Source organism: Nannospalax galili, unplaced genomic scaffold (assembly GCF_000622305.1).
Source record: "Nannospalax galili isolate Female #2095 unplaced genomic scaffold, S.galili_v1.0 scaffold646, whole genome shotgun sequence".
In the NCBI taxonomy this organism is placed as follows: Eukaryota; Metazoa; Chordata; class Mammalia; order Rodentia; family Spalacidae; genus Nannospalax; species Nannospalax galili.
Window position 1 is genome coordinate 2,883,466 of NW_008355279.1, and position 22,194 is coordinate 2,905,659.

The window sequence follows — 22,194 nt, forward strand, 5'->3', positions numbered from 1 at the left end:
CCCAACATCCTCCTCTGGCCTCTGAATGCATGCACATTTGCACACATATATGCACACATGCATACAATACACACAATTAATGAATACATACATATATACATAAATGAAGTGGTGATAACAAGTATCATTTGGTTAAATATATCTATAATTTTTTTATTGTTAAAAAATATTTTTGTCTCTGTAAATAACAGAAATCCATAAAATTTAGTATGTTCAAACTATGTAAATCTGGTTCCTCACACTTGATGGTTTCAATAGAGTTGATAGTTGTCTGAATTGACTATTAAAAAAGAGCTTTAACAGCTCTGAATAGTTGTAGAATTCTGACCAACATTTGCTGTTCTTATATCCCTCTGGTTCTGTTATCTGAAAACAAATAATAAGTAGTTAGTGCCAGTACATACCTAGCTTCATCAGGGTGAGTAACCCGCACAGAGTCATTGGGGATATAAATCATATTTGTATCTTCAATCTTATATATCGCATGACCTCCAATATCTGCCATCTTCCTCTGTTTAGTTATTAAAACAATATAGTAGCCTTCTAGAAACCTGACAAAACCTGTGCGAAACAAACAAAAACAAATACAGTGTCACATAAACAAGTAACATAAATGTTTTCAGATACATTTTTAAAAGGCCAAAGATTTGATGTATTTTCTATTTTAATAGTTCTGTTATTTTACAGTCACACAAAGTCTTGGCATTTATATAACCTAAAAATATTACTCTAGGGGCTGAAGTTGTGGCTCTGTTTGTAGAGTGCTTGTCTAGCATGTACAAAGCTCCGGGTTCAATTAGCAGCACCACATAATACCAGGTGTGATGGCATGCAAGCACTTGTAATCCCAGCAGTTGGATTGGAGACAGGAGGATCAGAAGTTCCAGGTCATCCTTATTCATATACGTTCAAGGACAGCCTAGGCTACAGGAGATCCTGTCTAAAACATGTATCTCTATCTATACCAATATTATAGATACATATATATATATATATAACTCTAAACAATTTTGTTTTATTTATTAATTCCTTTCAGTTTCATTCTAAATATAACTGAGGCACTTTAAGTAAAATTATACATAAGATTACGGAGAATGATTCAAGGGTACAGACTTTCAATTCTGCATAAGAATCTTCTAGAGGTCTGCTATACAATAAGATGCAAGTAATACACTGAGCTGTACACTTAAACATGAGTAATATTTTATGCTTTATGCTGCAATTTGACTTGTAAACACCGACACATACAGGGATATGCACATATCCACAAATAAGATACAGAAAAAATGAAAGAAGAAATTATAGTAAAGGAAAACAATGTCAAAAAACAATAGGGCTGGAGATGTAGTTCAGTGGTAAAGTGTTTGCTTAGCATGCACAAGGAACTATATTTGACCCCTAGAACTAAAAACAAGTGAGATGAATCCATAACACATAAAGACATACATTACAGTTCTTTGCCACTGTTGTTTCGGTAGCATTAAGTCCTCAGTACTCCAGTACCTTCTATATAGTCACCATGAAGAAAAAAACAAACACCTTTGGCTCCAGAACTTTTCCTTGGAAAGTTAAAACCAGCTTTCTTTAGTGGTGGAGAGCAAGGGGAGTGTTCTCAATGGCAATGGGGGAGTTTGGCAGGTTCATTCCCCAGTGAAACAATTATAACTGGCAAAATGAAACAGAGTGAAACACTAAAAGCTTCTGGAAAGTATAAAAGGCATAAATAGACAGACTGACTTACGGAAGACAATCTACTCAATCTGGGTAGGAATAGCAAGCCATATATCGGAGTCACAGCCTGTTTCCATGCTCTCCCAGTTCAGCCTGACAAGGGCAGCAAGACAGAGCTCCTTCCTCTCTCCCACTTCCCAGCCTGGCAGCAGTTTCTACTCAGGAGGGACGCAGGTTGCCACTGCTTCTTGAGTCCCATATCCTGTGTTGTAGATGCTCCAGTGGCAGGGCAGCAGCTGAGAGCTGGACCTATTCAGCCTCCACAGGAAGAGGCTCTACCCCAGGCATGACAAGCCAAGAATCCTGGGTCCCTGTGGCCCTCGCCTCTGCTCACTCTTACTGCAAAGCCATAGACGACTGACTTACAAGAAATAATGGAGTCCAAGGCAGGAGATGAGAAGAATGTTTTCAGATACATACTGAAGAAAACTCAATCAAAACATCAAAACAAGCCAGGTGTAGTAGCACACACCTTTAACCCCAGCACTTGGGAGGCAGAGGCAGGCAAATCACTGTGAGTTCAAGGCCAGCCTGGTCTACATAGTGAGTTCCAGGACAGCTGGAGCTACAGGGAGGCCGTGTCTCAAAAAGACAAAAAAAAAAAATCAAAACATCTCAGATCTAGTGCAACTATGTTCTCAAACTAACTTGCATTCTCCACTCCTCTTATATTCTACAGAGTCTAAAACAGGATCCTGCTGCTACAATTATTATTTTTTAACTCTAAAATTGACAAATACTTACTGCCTGTGTCCTGTTGTCCTGAAGCGCAAACAACAATGAATAAGAAATAAGTAAATATTATTAACATAAATTAACCAAAATTATAACAGAAAGATGCTTCAAGGATGTTATGAACCACACTATGAGAAAATGCTATGTGCTGGACAGCTTAAGCTGTCATCTTGGCATACCCAGGTGGAGAGAGCCTCGACTTAGAAATTCCTCCATTGGACTGGCCTATGGCTATGTCTGTGGGACATTTTCTTAACTGAATGATGTGGGGGACCCCAGGCCACTGTGGGCAGTGTCACCCCTCGGCAAGTGGTCTATGTTGTATAAGAAAGCAGGTCAGAGAACAAGCCAATAAGCAGCACTCCTCCATGATCTGTTCTTTGGTTCCTGCCCTGAGTTCCTGCCCTGTTTTCCCTCCAAGATGAACTGTAAGCTGAAGATGAAATAAACCCTTTATTTGCCAAGTTGGTTTTGGTCAGTGTTTTAACACAGCAATAGAAAATAAACTAAGAAAGAAGTTGGTGCCAAAATTGTGGGGTATTGCTGTGCAAGACCTGACCATTTTGTTTGGGGGAAGATTTCAGAAGCATTTGGAATTTTGGACTGGAAAAGTCAGAGTGCACAGAGCTTAGTGAGCTGTTGCTGTGGAGCTTGGAACAGTTACGCTAAAGAGAAATGTGGATGATGGAGGACTGGCTTTGTGACATTTTAAGGGAAGCAAAGACTACCAGGGCTGTTTGTGTGATATTCTGAACTGAGAATCTGTGGTTTCTGGTCAGCAGGGGCTGAAAAATCAACTGTGATTAACAAGAGACCAGCACCACTGAAGTGAAAGCATTACTCTACTGAGACAATTGATGCTTGGCTAGCTGAGGCTGTTTTTTTCAACTGTGGGTAACAAGAAACCAACATCATTGAGGCAAAATCTTCCAGGAAGTATTTCTTCAGTCAGCCCACAGAAGCTGTGGTCCAGAGGGGGCTTGAGGCTCCACCTCAAGCTGGAAGAAGGACTTAGTAATGTGTAAGAGTTACCCAGATGGTACTGGTGTTGAAGACGTGAAGGGGTTATGGAGAGAATCTGAGGCTTCATACCCTGAGAGGTCAAGAGAGGCCATTGGTGAAGGTGTAGCGTCAGTCGCAATGGAGACTCCAACATACTGGAGATGCCAGGACCACTGGAGATGCCAGATGACCACCAAGGGCAGCAGCAGCTGTGGAGTGGTGCCAACTTGAGACTATAAGACAAGCAGTGTGTGCGGCGGACGACAGAGACAGAGAAGTGGAGCTGCTCAAGCTCTTTGGAGCCCAGAAGATCATGAGTGAATCCCAGCTATCCAACATTGAGTTATAGTGCTGAACTTTGGTTTTACTGAAATGTACCTGGTTCTCATTTGAAATAAGACAGTATGTAACCTGTTTTGGGCTTTACAGGAGCCCACAGTTAAGAGGCTATTAAAAGAGACTTTCAGGGGCTGGAGAGATGGCTTAGCAGTTAGGAGCACTGACTGCTCTTGCAGAGGACCCGGGTTTGAGTCCCAGCACCCAAACGGTGGTTAACAACCATCTGTAGCTCCAGTTCCAGGAGATGATGCCTTCTTCTGACCTCTGCAGGCATTGCACAACATGGGTGCACTTATACACATACAGGCAATACACTCATATACATAAAATAAAAATAAAATTTTTTAAAAAATAAAAGAGACTGAATTTTTAAAGTATTTGAATTCTTTTAAAGACAATGGGTCTTTTAAAGTTTTACTGTTTTATATTGTGATATTAATATTAATATCATATCTTGGGGAAAAGAAATGGAAAGTTTGTAGTTTAGTAGTGATATGTCTGTCAAGTTCACAAAGGGCTAAATCATGCTGTATAGTGTCAGTTGTCAACTTCCCACACCTGGGTGGAGGGACCCTCATTTGAGGAATAGCACAATTGGATTGGCCTGTGGATCATTTAATTTTCTTGATTAAGTGATATGGAAGGGCCCAGCCCACTGTGGGCAGCGCCACCCCTGGGCAGGTGGTCTTTGTGTTGTATAAGAAAGCAGGCTGAGCAAAGGCTAGAGAAGCAAACCAGTAAGCAGCATTCTTCCATGGTCTGTGCTCCAGGTTCCTGCCCTGAGCTCCTGCCCTGACTTCCCTCAGTGATAAACTGTGACCCAGGAAATATAAGATAAAATAAACTCTTTCCTCTCCAAGTTGGCTTTGTTCAGTGTTTTTATCACAGCAATAGAGAAGCAACTAAGACGTGCTACTAAAGCAGTGTTTTAAAACCTTAGATTTTAGAGATCAACAAAGTTCTTTTTAAAAACTGTGCACAGCCGGCTGTGGTGGCGCACACCTGTAGGCCTAGCACTTGGGAGGCAGAGGCAGGTGGATCTCTGTGTGTTCGAGGCCAACCTGGTCTACATAGTTCCAGGTCAGCTGGGGCTACAGGGAGACCCTGTCTCAAAACAAAACAAAACAAAACAAAACAAAACAACTGTTCACTTGAGATCCTTCCTCTATTAGAGAATAGCCAAAAATTCCCTTAAATAATGCCAAAGGACACAGGACTGTGAATGAAGGCAAAAGCAAAAGTGTAACATTATGGTCCAGTTCATAAAATGCTTCACACAAACATGACCTTCAGATCACTGCAGCACCCACAAAAAAATGGGTGCATGCATGAACGGAAGGAAACAGAGGCTTTCAGGTCACTGGGAACTTGCTCATATGAACTTGGAACAATGGCGACAGCACGTGCGAGACCCATGCCAACTAAATCAGACAAAAACGCAACAGAGAATAAGGGAAATGGGCAGCAGGCCCCAACCCTAGCCTAGAAACTATTGGCAACTGATTACTGCTGAGGGAGGGAGAGTAGCTCTTTAAGGGAGAGACTCTAGATCAGCTTATCAGATTCCAGTGGATGAACTTGCACCGAAGGATATCTGAATACAAATGCTTGACCAGAAAGGACTTAACATATATGACAGAATGCATGAAATCTAGTCTAAGAGGGGTCTGGAGGGCTGCAGATGGGAGAGGTGGGGTCTAAATTTGATTAAGATCTACTATATGAAATGCAGAAAAACTCAGTTAAAAAAAATTTTTTTAAGTGAGTGCAGTGGCCTACAATCCCAGAGCTGAGGAGGCTGAGACAGGAGGATCCTCGAGGCTTGCCAGTCTAGCTGAATGGGTGAACTCCAGGTTCAGTGAGAGACTCTCTCAATGTTGATATCCAGTGTTGACTTCTGGTCTCTACGAGCATGCATATGCATACATGCGTGTGCACATACATGAACCTATAAGAGTGTTACTCTCATTCACTGCTGGTGGAATTGCAAACTAGTGCAACACTGTGGAAATCAATGTGGAAAACTCTTAAAAACTAAAAATAAATCTACAGTTATACCACTCCTTGGCACCCAACCAAAGGACACATCCTACTACAGAGATACTTGCTCAGCCATGTTTGTTGCTGATCTTTTCACAATAGCTAGGAAATGGAAATAATCTAATGTGGTACATTTACACAATGGAGTTCTACTCAGCAGTGAAGAAAATTAAATCATGACATTTGTATATAAATGGATGGAACTAGAATCTATTATACTAAGCGAAGTAGCAGAGATTCAGAAAAACAAGTGACATATATCTCCCTCATTTGTGGATCTTAGCTTCAAATCCTTAATGTAACTATATATCCTGAAGGAGTCAGGAAAATAGAAAGGAACCATGGAGGTAAAATGGAAGAAGGAGCTCAAGAGACAGGAATAGTAAAAAAACAGGTGTTTATCAAGTGGAAAATGGGGAAAATGGAGGTACTTTATAGGGGTAGGAGTAAGGAATATGCAAGGGGGGAACGAAGAAAGACAATGGTCAGGTGGTATGAAAAAAAGAGAGGGATATTATTAGCTCAAAATCTACTGAAAAACACATTACATATGCATATATATGAAAGCTATATAACAAAAACAATGCTAAGCAAGGGAAGCTTTTCCATTTGTTGGTCAGGGTAGTCCATGAGACTCCCAAAACAACAAGCTATTGGTGCAGTCCTTCATTACCTCCTAGAACTTGAAGGTAAGACCCTATTGATGAAGATAGGACATATTTCAGACACAGGACTTGGAGTGATCAACCTTGAACTGACCGAGAAGCCTCCTCCCTGAGGACTAGCTCTCATGATATCAGAAGATACCATACAATCTGCCAAGAGAGAAAAAACAATCAATAGTCCTACCCAGCTGTAAAGCATAAAAAACACTACAATGACTGGCCCAGAAAACTACCACCATCTGGTACAACAGTGGCACTTTTATCTTGGGGGTAATCAACAGTTATCTAATTGGATTTAAGCCTTGCTCAATGGGAGGGAACTCATGTGTGGTACTGTAAACATAGCCAAATACACATGACTGGAGAGTCATAGATCCTAGAGAAAAATCTACTTTTGTCACATCCCTAGACCAACATAGTTTTTTCCTGTAGTCTAAATATGTATCCTTATATTTTCAGATAAGTGTGCCTCTTACCACTTGTAAAATGGCTCTTTTTGATAGATAGAGACTATCAGAGAATTTCACAACTGATCAAACAGAGAATAAGTGTCCGTGAGAATCCCAGCCCTGAGTGACACACCTACAACATAACCTGTACACCTAAGGTTCAGGGAACACCCTAAAACACAGGAGGCAGAAAGAATATTACTGCCTCTCTCAACTCTCATCAGCAAAGCTTCCTCATGCAACAGATGGTGATTAACCCAGAAAGCCACAACTGGTGAAAGTGTAGAGACTAAGAGACTGTAGAGTTTGTGTCCCTGAGTAGGACACCTATATCAAACCTCTGCCACCCAGGGCTCAGGTACCATTGCAGAAGAGGAGGTGGAAAGAGGGTAAGAACCAGGGATGGTGGATGACCACAAGGAAACAGTTTTCCAGGCAGCTAGTAAGTTGCTCATACGAACTTACAGCAATGATGGCAGCATTCATAAGACCAATGGAAACTCAAACCAGACAAAAACCCAGCATAGAAGTATGGAAATGGGTAAAAAGCCCCAACTTACCTGAGAAACTATTAGCAACTGATGACTACTGGGCAAGGGAGAGTTGATCTTGAAGTGAGTCATGCTAGATAGGTTGACCAGGCTCCAGTGGACAAGGGACATTTGGGGACACAAACTTGGCTTGATAGGCCTTAACATATATGACAGAATGCAGAAAATCTTGTGGGGGGCCATAAGGAGGGTGTAAATAGAGGAGGGGGTCTAAATATGATTAAGATATATTGTATGAAAATTGCCAAAAAATCAATTAAAAAATTTTAAGTAAGACTGTTAGAAGTAATATACAAAAACTCAGAAGAGAATCAAATAGGATTTAGGAACTAAATATTTCCACCAGACACAGCGGCTCACTCCTCTAACCCCAGCACTAGGAAGGCTGAGGCAGCCTGGGCTACATAGTGAGTTCAAGGCCAGTAAGAGCTACAGAGACAGACTCTGTCTCAAAACACAGATAAAGGGAGAGAAGAAGAAGGAGGGAGGGGGAAGAAAGAAGAGATATTGATTTTCAAAATAAGTTTTCTATCTATTCTTGCTATATGCTTATTTTTTAAGTTTTTAAAAAATTTTTTTAAATTTAATAACCACATGGTTAGAAGAAGCATTTCATTACAGCTTTAACATATTCAGTAACACATTCCGGACCAAGGGTACATCTCTTTCAAAGGTGGCTGTAAATTTTTACGTTCACAGTTGAATTAATACAGTCATACAATATTGAACTTGTTATAAACCCTGTAAGACATAAAACTGAATAAGTTTTTACCCTTTAAAGAAAATCTCCCCAATTAAGGAGAGATGCTCCCATTAAGGAGCATTAAGGTGCCCCCATTTCCTCCCTTTCTCCCTTACTAATACCCTTCTCCTATGGTCCTACCTCTCTTGAGCTCCTTCTTTCCCCTTATCTCCTAGGTTCCTTGTATACCCTTCCCTTTCCATCCCCTTGAACTAGCCCAATTTTTATCCATATCTCCCTTATTAAGGCCTGTTTCCTACTGTTCTTCCCTTTCAGGTTCTTTCTTTTCCTTTACTTCCCAGGTTCCTTTCCATTATCCTGGTTCCTGTAGTTATGTCTGGATACATACTCACTTATCAGGGTTTGGTTCTAGGATCCACATATGAGGGAGAACATGTCGATTTTTTTTTCTGAGTCTGTGTTACTTCACTTAGTATAGACAAGTAGATAATGAAAATGTGGTTCATTTACACGATGGTGTTTTACTCAGCAGTAAAGAAAGATGAAATCATGAAATTTGCAGGTAAATGGATCGAACTAGAAGCTATATGCTTACTTTTAATATTCTCTGTAACAACTTCTCTCAACCAGCATTCTAACTGGTTTTATTTTATGCTTTTTTGCTCTGACCTATTTATATCAATCTACATTTCACTTCATATTTTGTATGAAGGAAAGTCAATATACTTTACACAAGAGACTTCTGGCATATATGACTTTAGCATATTATTGAGATTATTTCCCTCTTTCTTCTTACTACCCAATTACTAATGCTGCTCTTTTTAAAAAGAGTCCTGTCCAATATAACTACAACTAAAGGCTTTTGTTTGGTCAGACATTGACCAAGAACCAGTCTATTCAGCACTCTTGAAAAACTATTAACATTTTTTTCATCTTCATTCCCTATGCTCCTGACTCTAGACCAATTTCAGCAAGTACTTTCTAAAAGACAAGAAAATAGTACTCAGCCAAAAGAGGTTTCTCTCTCTACAAAGTAAAGAAGGCTATGTCCCTTGAGAGGGGCCCTGGACAAAGTAAGCATGAATGCAGTGTGTGGCATGGGCTAAACAGAACTCTACCACTCACGAACCAGAAGCAATGCAATGTGGCAGCCGGCTATGATTTGAACACCTTCTGCAAGAGCAGCACTCCAGCAGGGAAATATGAAAACCCCACAAGGAACCTAGGACTTTCCCACAACTTGGCTCTGGAGAATCAAAGTGGCACGTCTAAAACCAAATCATGCTGATCTGGAACTACTCGGAGGCTTACAATTGACTATTATTTTCAATGTGACCTTGGATCTCCCACCTGTCTTTAATGGTGTTGTTTAAGTAGCTGCTAAGCTCATGTTTATTTTCCTACTGCCTCTCAACATACCAAAAGGGTATTCTGTTACAAGTAATGCAGGCAAGAAAAGGACACATACTTAAGGACTGTGTATCAGAAGGGTCTAGGATGGCCCCAGAGCTGATAATACACTCTAGGACCAGATGAAACAACTTTCTGAAGGTGCTCACAATCCCATGCAGTGGTTTCTCACACTTACTGCTGGTCAGGAAATAACAAGCAGGTCAGAAATTAGCAAGATGGCTACAGGACTGAAGCAACCCACATTCACAGCAGAGAAAACCCTGTAGGTCAGTAAATAGCATCTAGGGAGTAGTGCTGGTCCAAATGTTTTCAGTACCAAGAAAAGACAAGTAAATAAATTGAGAAAAAGGGTTTAGAAACTTCAGAGCCTTTGAGATTGCCACAATACCTGTATGCATGATTGATCAACTTTCTTCGAACAGAACATAGACTGGTTTGTGTATCAAAGAATGGTGTTTTCAGTCACTCATGGTGCAATCTGCATACAAGTTGTGAATCACAGCATCATGCATAGGTCTGTGGAGTGAATACTGGTGGTGGAGGCTGGTGCTTGACTACAAAGAGTTGTGAAGCACTGGTCTCAATTCTTATAGACTGGACAATAAGTTCACATGACAATCATTCAAAATATTCCAACAAAAATACTCACAAATTAGGGATGCTTAAAGTGTAGAGAAAGTATTTTAGAATGCAATGTACCATTCTAATCATTCCACACATTTTATTTTGACAACTAGATGATACTTTATTTTCAAAGATAAGTATTTTATGTTCTACAATTTCAGTTTCCCTTGTTATTTCTAAGACAAGACTAGAAAAATCAGAGACTTGTATTAGTGTTGTATTTACTCTTCACTGGTCTGAAACATTATTTACACAGGGAAACCAGAACATATGAAATGTATCTCCATAAAATAATAATTGTATTCAGTTCAGTATCATGTCATTTTACTTATAAGGGAGTCTTTCAGTGTCTTCACCATCTAAGAACAGTCTCAAGCCAGAGGCCTCAAACTGTAAGAGAAATAGTTAGGTACATCACCTATAAGAAAAGAAACATCAAGACACCCTTTAGCTCCTGCCCAGAGTTTATGTGGGGGTAAAATAAATACCTGGTTATCAGTTGATTCAAATAAGCCTTCTAGTTTTGTAATCTTGGTTATCAACAGATAAAAATTTAGGCAAAGAATAATGTTAAAAGTAAACATGCCAAGAACAATGAAAACTTACCAATGTACAAGAAAAACCAACATTATAGTAGTCTAGAGGCCATTTAATTTAAAGCAAACAATCCAATGTAACACAATGTAATCCAAGGGCAGGTACTTTAATGTAATTCAATAATTTGCTTTCCCTTTGTGTTACTTAATCACCATGATGACTACTCCCCAACATTCCAGCTCTTGTTGGCCTCTTTCTGCCTGCACCTCTGTACCACCACCTACCTAATGGAGTTCCTTTCTTCTTTCAGCACTCCATCCTCAGGATCCAATTCAACCATCTATCCCCAGAAATCTTTCTTGCCCATTCCAGATCCAAGTAATGAAATCTCCAACACAACTTAACTTTTAGTATTATTAGCTCTTAATTAAAGTACTGAAATTGCTTTGTATGCACTGATTTCTGTCCTATGCCTTAGCCCAATCAGGCACAAAACCATTTGTGATGGTTAGTCCTTATCAACACAACAGGATTTAGAGCCACCTAGGAGACAAACCTCTGGGCATGTCTGCAAGGCCATTTCCAGAAAGATTTAACTGTGGTGGGAAGAGCCACCCTGAAAGCAGCAGCACTACCCCTGGGCAGGGATCCAGGATTGAATAAAAAGGAAAAAATAGGAGAATGCAAGCTGAGAGGCAGCATTCCTCTCTCTCTCTCTCTCTGCTTCTTGCCTGTGAATGCCATGTGACCAGCTCCCTCATACTACCTATGATGGTCCATGCCCTTCAAGTGTGAGTCAGAGTAAACTTTTGTCAGGTACTTTGTCACAGCCATGAGAAAAAGTAACTAATATGACATTGTTCAGTAAAGACAGGTTTAATGATCTATCATGATACAGAACCACATAGTATCTCAAGGAAAGGAAAGGAGGACAGAGCTTGAGAAAAAAATGTAAAGAACAGGCTCAAGCCAAGGCAAACTGTACTTAAAGAGATCAGTATCGGGTCTTTGAAGACTAAGAGCCTGGTTTCCTCAAAAACAACAAAGCCAGCAGGGCTGTGGCATTCCTTATCTGAAGTTCTGCAGAACTTGTACATTGAAGCTGTGTTTCTGTGTCACAGTGACTTAGATTGTGCAGGTAAGGGTGGGATGTTTTATCTCACTACCACAATTTTAAATAGGAAAGCTGCTTCTGGTCTGCAATTTTCAAGAAAGTTTCTCAGGGAGTAAGAAAGCAATTACCATCCAAAGCAGGGGCTCTGACACTGGCTGTAGCCTACCCTTAGGAGAAGTTCCTGTTGCTAGCTTTACTACATCTGTCATTCCAACTGATGAGTGGCAGAGCAGATGTTTATAGCTCAAACTAAGTTTTACTTTTCATTCCACAAGTCAAAGAGTAGATTCCTCAAAGTTCATAAAACATTTCTATATCTGCTAGTATCCTACGTAAACTGAGCCTTGCTGACCAAATGATCAGATATTGTATAGATGTTGTCTGATACCTGACTGATGGCTAATTAAGTTTAAAACCAAAGCCACAGGTAATGTTATAACTATAAAGCTATACAGCTTTGCAACCTCTCTTTAAGGAGTTTATGTGAAAACAAGTAAGCAAACAAACAGCAAGAGGGGGCACATTCTTACCTACAATACCAAAAGCTGAGACTGCCCGAAATAATCCAGAGGATCCTTTCTGTCCCATCTTTGTTCTATTTCCTAAATCCAGGCGGCCAAGAAGTTCCCGCACTTCTTGTTGAGTGTACACATGCTGAAAAATAAGCATATGCCATCTGTAAAGTTGTACTTACTCTTCAGCTTATTTTTTACGTATGAAAACTGAACATTGCCTGTAAGACTTATTAGCTATATAACATATGACTTATTAGCTGTGTAATGTAATGTAAACAAATATTAGCTGTATAATGTAATTAAAGAATGCTAACAAGTTCATTAACATTAAGAATTAAGATCGGTGACCAGGCTATGCTGAAAATTTGTGTCAGAATTTTATACTCTGGATTTAGGACTGACTTAAAGATTTCAATACTTCTGTGAATCCCTTGAAATGATATGCAAAACCTTGGACAGATGTGCATTTTTGAGAAGGCCCATAACTGTTAAGCTTCTCAAAGGTGTCCCTGATCAATCATCTCCACTCCCAAGTAAAGCAAGAGCCATTACATTACATTAATAAGAGTTTCCAGGCAGATCCAGGGGGATAGACTCTCAGGAGGACTGCAGGAAATCATAAATCATAATAATGAATTTATCCAAACTTGTTACAACACAGAAAATATCTCTATAGAGTTTAATAAAAAATTATTTAAAACTGTAATTACTAATGTGCTTGAGAAAAGAAGAATCTATGGATTCAGAAATATTCATATCAAAACTTCAATACAAAGGGCAGGTTCTTTCATTTGAAAAAATAACTATGCAACATCACTATGCTAAATTTTACTTTTGACTAACAGCCAAGTGTTTCTGTACCACTTGAATTAAGTCTCTGTACTCCTGAGTCTAGATAACACAGGTTCTAGATAATAATAGTTTATTATTTCTTTAATGTATAACAAACTATCAGAAAAGGGCTCAGACATGATTTCCATTAGCCTAATAAAAGTCTGTAGTATAGATGTCTTCCCTGGTTCCAAGAACCTTCATACTACACAGTAATACACGACCTCTTTGGTAGATGCAATATTAAGTTATACCGAATCTTTAAAATGTCAAATGCTTAAGAAAATACATTCATTATCATATTGGGAGAGTTTGTCTTGAGAAAAAAATCAAATTGAAAGACAAAGTATAATTCTGGCTAACTTCTCAACATTAGTAATTTCTAGAAAGTAGATTAGAGATCCAAATACTAGTCAGACAAGAACAATAACTGCAATTTAGATGTAGGATAAAAAATAATTTAGTACTAGAAGCTGTAAGGATATTTCACAGAATTCGAACGACACATATTAAAGCTTCGTTTGCTGAGGATTTGATACTCACTCGATCATCAATTATGACCAAATCTTTTGGCTCTGTTCTATCAATTTTCAAGACACGGTATTTCGTTTCCGCATGATTGTTTCCAACTAGGAAGTATCTCTATAAAGAAAAGAGAATGTCAGTTTTTAGAGGCATTTTGCCCTATAAACATTTTGTAAGTCCTTTCGGTTTTGAAAATACATTTTAAAAATCAAGCTACTTTTTAAGAGTAGGTCTGTTAAGCATAAACTAGCAGATTAAAGACAGTGAGTCTAAAAGGTCAGTTTTTAAATTGGAATATTTTAATGGCTTCATGATAACTATCAGTCTGATGTCTGAAATAAGCTCAGTAACCAGGTCAGATGAATTTAATAATATTATAAATTTAGAGGCTAACCTAACTGATGTTTAAGCTTTGCCGGGAAGAAACAGCTCTAATAAGAATTAGAAAGGTTCAACATATAATTAGGAAGCTTAGATAATTATAGCTAGTAAAATAGTATAGTTTGGCAAATAAATCTTTGAAAATTTGCTATACAAGTATAAAAATTACTTTAATACAGCAACTATAAAAGCCTGCTCCGAAGTCCTCTAAAAGATTAAAATGGCTGTACTTTCTCAAATGGCCTTTTACAAATAAGCTACAGGAAGTATTTCTTTCCTGAAACACTTCCTTGGAGTATTATACGCCTGAACACAGTAATATTAGTTGTCTTAATACTGAGAATACGAATACAAAAATGTGGAAAATAATAATCGTGCATTTAAATGTGAAAGTCTGTAAGCAAAAGTGAATGGCTTATTTTATTTTTCAGTGGTGCAAGAATCAAATCCTGAGCCTCACACATGCTAAGCACATACTTTACCACCAAGTTATCTCCCCAGTCCCTAGTTGAATAATTTTAAAATTACTTTAAAGAAGATAAGTAAAATTCCATTAGCAAAAATAAACTGTTTAGAAATATCTTGCTTCAAATGTCCTTTAAAAAGTAACTTTTCAATCAACTGGCATTTTGCCATCTCACTGGTTATATGAGGTACAGATGCAGAAAGCAATTAAACAACACATACAATTGTCTACACTAATGGTTAAATTGAAGAGTATACACCACAGGAAGTCAAAGCAGAGAAGACTAAAATGAGTCTTTAAGAATGGATAAGACTTGGGGCTGGAGAGATGACTCAGCAGTTAACAATACTGGCTGTTCTTGCAAAGGACCTGCGTTTGACTCCCAGCACCCACATGACGGCTAACTCTAGTTCCAGGGGATCTAGTGTTTTCCTCTCTCCTCTGCAGGCATTACACAATATGGGTGCACTTACATACATGTAGGCAATATACTCATACACATACAATAAAAACAATGAAATACAGTTTTTAGAAAGAATGGGTAAGACTGAGAATTCATGGTATCAGAATCCAAACACTTGGTTATAGTGGGGTTTTCTGTTGCTGTGTTGTTTGGGTTTGGGTTTTGGTTTTGTATTTTTGTCGACAAGGTCTCCCTAGTCCCAGTCTTCCTGGAAGTCACTATGTGGACCAAGCTGGCCTCAATCTTGCAGAGATTTTCCTGACTGCCTCTTGAAGACTGGGTTATAGTGTTTTAATTCTAAATTTGTTTTTAAAAATTCTCTGAGGCTTTTATTAAGTAGACAGCCATGGGCTACCTAATGACATTTGTTAAAGATGTACCTCATGTATGATGGGGGTCCCATAAAATTATATTGTCTAATGGCATCATAGCTGTCTTAGTTTTGGTATGTTCTATTATGTTGTGCAGTGATAAAATCACCTAATAACACACTTTACAGAATGTATAACTGTTGTTAAGGAGTCTGTGATTGTATGTTTGTTTATAAATGTCTGATCTAATTACAGGATATGAGGAACAAGGCTAACAGATGGCAAGAAAGCCCAGTCTCAAGAGGAAGACTAACCAAAATGCACAGCCCCTCGGCTTCCAAGAAGAGATGGGGTCTGGATGGCACTCATTGCCAGTTATAATGAGGTAGAAGTAAAACAATTATAATAATGATATTTACTAAACTAAGTTGGGGCATCCAGTAACAGGACAGTGGTCCTGGGGGAGCAGCTGGAAGGGCAAGGAAAGAGAGGTGAGGAGGAAGTCAAAGAACCCAGCAAGGTCTCGGCTCCTTCTATCCTTGAGGCCCAACCCACTGCTGAGAGGGGTGACCAACCTAATAAATAACCAACCTAGTAAAATTAAGAAGAATGATTTATAAACTATTCATATTTGTTATCAGAAAAGAAGCTACCTTCTTAAGGACTTGAAGATAAACAGAGCCCAGGAGAGGAACTCACAAGGGGAAGAGATCTGAAATGGAAGGAGTGTGCTGTATTTGCTGTAAGACCAAGACGAAGTGAGAAGATGCTCACAAAGCATCCAACACAGCAAGTATACTGTTCAATAGAAAGAAGGCCTGCAGGGCTAGCTCCTTTTTCTGCCTTTACTGTTAAGCATTCCAGCAAGTCTATGGCATTGTAGTTAAGAAACAAGATAAAATAACGGAGGAGGAGGGGGGAGGGGAGGAGCGGGAGGAGGAGGAGGAGGGGGACGGGGAGATGGAGATGATCCCATCTGAAAATACATGCAGGTCTGAATGAGAACAGCATGGGAGAATGCACCAATCTGTCAGTCATCCATCTTTGTCCTCAAGAGAGACACACATACAAATTAACAATTGTGACTGGTATGCTGTAAGACAGAGCAACAGAACACAGGAAAGGTACTTAATGCACTTGAAGATGATAAGGACAAGCCATCCAGGGACAGAGTGCCTTCACCTGTATTCAACAACCGTTAGTATTTTATTGCACTTGTTTTCTCCCTTCTCCTTCCCAAGAAAAGCCTTCTTCTGAGCCACTTGAAATGAATGCAGCTATTATAGGATACCATTAGAAACCTTAGCCTGTACTTCCTAAACACAAGAACAACTTCCCATCAATGATGCTGTACTAGACCTTTAAGCCCTTCTAAGCAAGATTCTGAGTGAGCCAAGACAAGATAGGAGACAGCCTCCATTTCAACCAGCACAGATCCTCACTTACCTGCCCCCCTCAGGCCGAGGCACTTTGTCTTTATTTGAATTTACTACCTACTTCCAAAGGCCTTGTCTACATTTGTTTGTGGCTTGCCTTCCAGACCCTTCATCTAATCATGTACCTCAAGGGCTTGAAGCTAACTCTCTCTTAACCTCTGTAGTTTTTAATTCTATTGGTGTAACCTAGCTCCACAAGCATGGAGCTTAGGAGAAAGAAAAACCACTTAGCACAGAATAAAGTTTTAATTTGCTAGAAATTTTTCTGTAACATTTACATTAATGCATCTTCTCTGGGTAAGTAAAATAGATCCTTGGAAATCTAAAGATTAACTGCAGTAAGATTATGATTTGACAGTTCATAATAAAAAGACAAAAATCTCGACACACTAGTGGGCTCAGGCGAATGTGTTATTGGTCTTTGGAGCTCTTTATTTCTCATGCCCAAAGGCTCCCAAAATCCAGAGTGAGAAACGTGTGTGTGTTAAAAGGAATGGGAAGCAATATAATTATGTCTTCTGAAGAGGTCTAAGAACTCTACAGATGTTTTCTGCAGAGAATAGCACCCTCAGGTGGAGCCAGTTATTGAGGCAAAGAAAATCACAGCTCTGAGTGGCCTGCTGTGGACAGGGACTCACTGTCTGCACTGCCCTCTGGTGGCCAAAAGAAATCCACTTTCACACCAATTTGTCTTTTTTTTTTTTTTTTTTTTTCCTTATAACAAGGTAACTTTTCCAAAAAGGTCTGGTTCCCACTCTGTCATATTTTCTCCCTGTAATTGTGTAGACGTGTACTATGCTATATTTAATAGTATGTTTCAAGATGGATCTCAGACTTGGGAGCTTAAAATTTACTCTGAACTATATTTTCATTAAATTTATTTTCATTGCTATTTTTTCCCAATTTTTTATTTTTCACTTTTCAAATCTATAGTACAATAGCAGCACAGTTAGGACTCATACCCTGCACCTGTATCCAACAACTGTGAACGTGTGGCTGCACTGTTCTCCTCCTCCCTCCTTCCTGCTACATGAAAGCAGCTATGGAGGCATACCCTTCAAAACCTCAACCTGTCCTTCCTAAAAACAATTTCCCACCCTCTCTAATCCCACTGATACAATATTAAGCCACACAGGCCATATTCAAACTTCCCCAATTATCCCTAAATACTAAATATGCACTGCATATATTTTTTCATGTCTTTTATTTTGTTGCTATTGTTGTTGAGGCAGGGTCTCATACAACTCAGGTTGGCTTTGAACTTACCATGAAGTGGAGGTTGGCCTTGAACTTCTGACCCTCCTGCCTCATCCTCCCAAGTACTACAATTTACAGACATGCTCCCCCAACTTTTAATAATCCCCTGGCTTTTGCCTTTCATGGCATTTTTAAAGAGCCCACGTCTTTTTTTCACACGACCCTTGGTTTTCTATCGATATCACTCATTTGACTATTTCCTACTGAAAGCCTCTTATATGACAGGCACTGGGCTAGAGACCTGAGAGAAAAGTAAACTGAGGATACATTTTGGAGAAACAACTTGGTGAATTAGACTGGAACTAATATCTTTAAATAGTTTTGTTTGAGTAATTAGCTAGATGGTGGTGCCACTTCCTGATATAGGGATGGCTACAGAAGAAATGGAGAAAACAAGAGCTCCAAAGAGATGGAGTTTGGTTAGAAAAGGAGCTAGCTGAGAGACTGGAAAGAATGGCCAGTGAATGTGAACAGGAAGCCTTTGCCTGAGGTGGACTCAGGGAACTGACGAGAGATCAACCAGAAGAGGATGGAGGGGATACATCCCTATCAAATGCTGCTAAGAAGAAAGGTGAGGGCAGAGGGGCCCAGGGTGTCTGACAACAGAAACTTGTGAGGGCCTTTCTGCGGCAGTGTAATGATAGGTGGGGCAAAATGCACAAGACAACAGCTAAAGAGTGGGTGGGTAGGGTGCTAGAGAAAAGAGAAATCACTCTGGTCCTCCCAAAGGTCTCAAAACTACAGTAGGTTCTTTATGTTTGTTATTAGGTACAAGCACCAGGAGCAAAAGGAGGCACCCAGCCAAAGAGAAAGCAACAAAATGACAACAGTAACCGCAAAGTAAAAAGCCTGTGATGGTTTGAAGAGAATGTCCCCCATAGGCTCCAAGTATTTGGACATTTTGTCTCCACTTGGTGGCTCTGTTTTGGGAGGTCTTAGAAGATGTGGCTATGCTGGAGGAGGCACGTCAAAGGGGGTTGGCTTAGAGAGTTCTTAAGCCTTGCTGGATCTCCAGTTGCTCTCTTGCTTCCTGCACCTGCTTGAAGATGTGAGAGCTTAGCTTCTGCTTCTCCTCCAGCCACCTCTGCCGCCATGCCTCCCTGCCAAGATGGACTCTTGGCCCTTGGAACCATAAGCTCAAATAAACTCTTCCTTCTAAAAATTACTTTGGTCAGTGTTTCTATCACAGCCAACAGAAAAGTGAATAATACAACACCCAAGAAGCCTGGAAAAGTGGCAGTGGAGTGGAGAAGGAGAGAGACAATTTACACCAAAGAACCTCTATAAAGCATGGCCGTTTTGGTACCTGATGCCTCTGAACTATTAGAAAATAAAAAGACAACACAAGTTTCTAAAGAGAAAAAACCGCAGGCTTAAAACCAAAGCTCAAGAACAAAATAACATATTTTGCCACACTGGTCATATAACGTTCAAAGCCAGTTCAAAGACTATTGGTAACTTTTCCCCCCAGCAGTCTGCACAGCCCCTGCCATTACTATGAAGGCTAGCCAGCACCAACTTGATTTTTATATCCTGTGACTAACATGTATGGTATCCTCAGCAATAGGTTCTTACCATCAAGTTCTGGTGGGCAACCAAGAGTAACAGCAATAGATTCTATGGTTTGGGGGGCTCTCCAGAACACCTGGTGGCCAACAACTCTAGGTGAGGTGTCCCACACTGGACACTGGGATTTTTATTTGGAAACATATGGCTTCTGGGAGGGGCATTATCCCCTGTGTACGGTAACTCCAATTAAAGTCTTTTATATGAACATGCACAGGCACATATGAAGCTTATAAAATAGGTTCCGTATGGCTTTTTCAAACATCCTTAGTGTTGGTTATCCTTCCCCCAACCCCCTTTGCCCTCCTACCCTCCTTTTCCTCTCCATATGCCCATGGGTTCAATAGGGGCGTGAATGTTATGGGGACAACCAACTGCTTCCTGACTGGATTTAAGGCCCACACTTCACAGGAGGAAGTGCATGCCTGGTACTGTAAATCTGTTCAAAAACTCATGGTTAGGGAATTTGCAGGGTCCAGAGGTGAACCTAACTACTATTATTCTATTAACTGGACATAGTATCAAACTGACCTCTAAATTCATAGTTCTATACTCATTGATTAGTATACCTCTCAAACCTCATCAAAGAAGTTCCTTTATACAGTGGACAGTAGTTAATGCAAAAACTTACAATTGGTCAAAGTGCAGAGAATAGGTATTAGTGGAATGCTCATCCACAAATAGCCATCTATATCACACTTCTCCCCTCAAGGCTCAAGAACCATCACAGGAGAAGGAGCAGAAAGATTTTAAGAGCCAGAGTTTGGGGAAAACTGGGGCAAAACTGCCTTCTGGACATGAAAGGACAAATGTACTAATGAACTCACAGCAGCTATGGCTGCTGGCATAAGACTACACAAGATCAAGTCAGTCAACATTCTAGCACAAGGAGAGAATAGGTTCACAAGCTCTATCCCTAACAGAGGAGCTATGGCTTCTGGGGGAAGAAGAGCCTGTTTCTTTCAGAGTGTGGCCTCTGGTAGGTCAACCATGCTTTTGTGAGTAGCCCCAAACTAAGAATATGTGGGCAGTTCAAATTGAATTCGATTGAGAGAGAAAGAGAGAGAGAGAGAGAGAGAGAGAGAGAGAGAGAGAGAATCAGAACACAAAGTTGGGGGTAGGGAGATGGGGATAGATCTGGGAGGAATGAAGAGTGAATATGATCAAGATACACTGTGTGAAAAGTCTCAAAGAATTAATAATATTCTATGTAGCTGGAATGCACCTGATGAACCCATCTGAATCCATCTAGTCTCTCCAAATTAAAAAAAAATTTTTAAAAAATCAAGGGGCTGGAGAGATGGCTCAGCAGAGAAGAACACTGGCTGTTCTTGTAGAAGACCCGGGTTCAAATCCCAGCACCCACATGGCAGCTAACAACTGTCCATAACTCCAGTTCCAGGGATCTGACAGCTTCTTCTGACCTCTGCAGGCATTGCTAAATAAAATAAAAATAAAAATAGAGAACCTGAAGTCCAGACCAAGTATTCATATCAAATCAGAATAGACTCAAACTTCAACTTAACAAAGGCAAGCTTGAGTTTCATACCAGAGACACAAGCAACAAAAGAAATTCACACGTCCAGACCACAAGAAAAACATACAAATAATATGAAAAACCAAAATAAAATGTCCCCAGCAAACCCCATCAGTCGTAAAGAAGTATTCCACAATGGGAGGTACCTAGAGGAACTCCAGGGCACTGAATTTAAAAGAACAACCATAAACATGATCAAAGAATTCAATGAATTTAAAGAACACACAAACAACTCACAGACCTCAAAGAGGATGAGGATAAACTACTGACTGAACTGAAGATCAAGAAAATACAAATATATGGATGAATGAAGAGGGACAAAGACAATTCAGGATTTAAAAAGTAAATTCATGAAAGAGGTAGAAATAGTGAAGAAAACTCAGGCTGAAGCGAAGATGGAATTAAAAACTCAATTAGAAACGACAGGAAAAAGCCTCAGTAACAGAATGAATGAAATGGAAAACAATATTAAGACTGTATGATAAAGTTGAAGAATTGTACCACATAAGCAAAAAATATGAAAAAAATTTAAAAACACAGGAGTGGAACATTCAGGAAAGGTGGGGCACCACAAAAAAAAACAAATTTATGCATCACTGGCATAGAGGACGGAGAAGAACCCCAGGTATTGACATTGACCAGATCTTCAACAGGCTTACAGAAGAAAATTTCCAAAAATTAAGGAAAGATATATTCATACAGTGTATTAGCCAGGGTTCTCCAAAGAAACAGAACCAGTAGGATGAATATATATGTATAGAGATTTATCAGCTTGCTCACAGGATAGTGTCCGAGTAGTCCAACAATGGCTGTACCACACTGGAGAGGATGAGAATCTATAGTTGCTCAGTCCACGAGGCTGGATGTCTCGGTAGTCCCAATCTGGCACTGAAGGTCTGATGAAGTCCAAAAGATCAGCTATTCTTCAGTCTACAGCAGCAAGACGAACTCACCAGCAAGAGAGAAGGCAAGCAGCTCTGCCTGGGCCTTTTATACGGGCTGC

The 22,194-nt window shown here is 39.8% G+C and overlaps 1 protein-coding gene across 2 annotated transcripts in view; it reads right to left on the minus strand.

Moving 5' to 3' along the window:
- The window catches only part of Fig4 (FIG4 phosphoinositide 5-phosphatase), a 184,493-nt gene that overhangs the window by 124,904 nt on the left and 37,395 nt on the right, over positions 1-22,194 (minus strand). For both annotated transcript variants that reach the window (XM_008852422.3, XM_029555727.1), the window contains exons 2-4: positions 13,793-13,891; positions 12,434-12,557; positions 405-561 (exon numbers count right to left, since the gene is read on the minus strand). In XM_008852422.3, the coding sequence (XP_008850644.1) occupies positions 405-561; positions 12,434-12,557; positions 13,793-13,891 (380 nt within the window). The remainder of the gene's footprint in view (positions 1-404; positions 562-12,433; positions 12,558-13,792; positions 13,892-22,194) is intronic.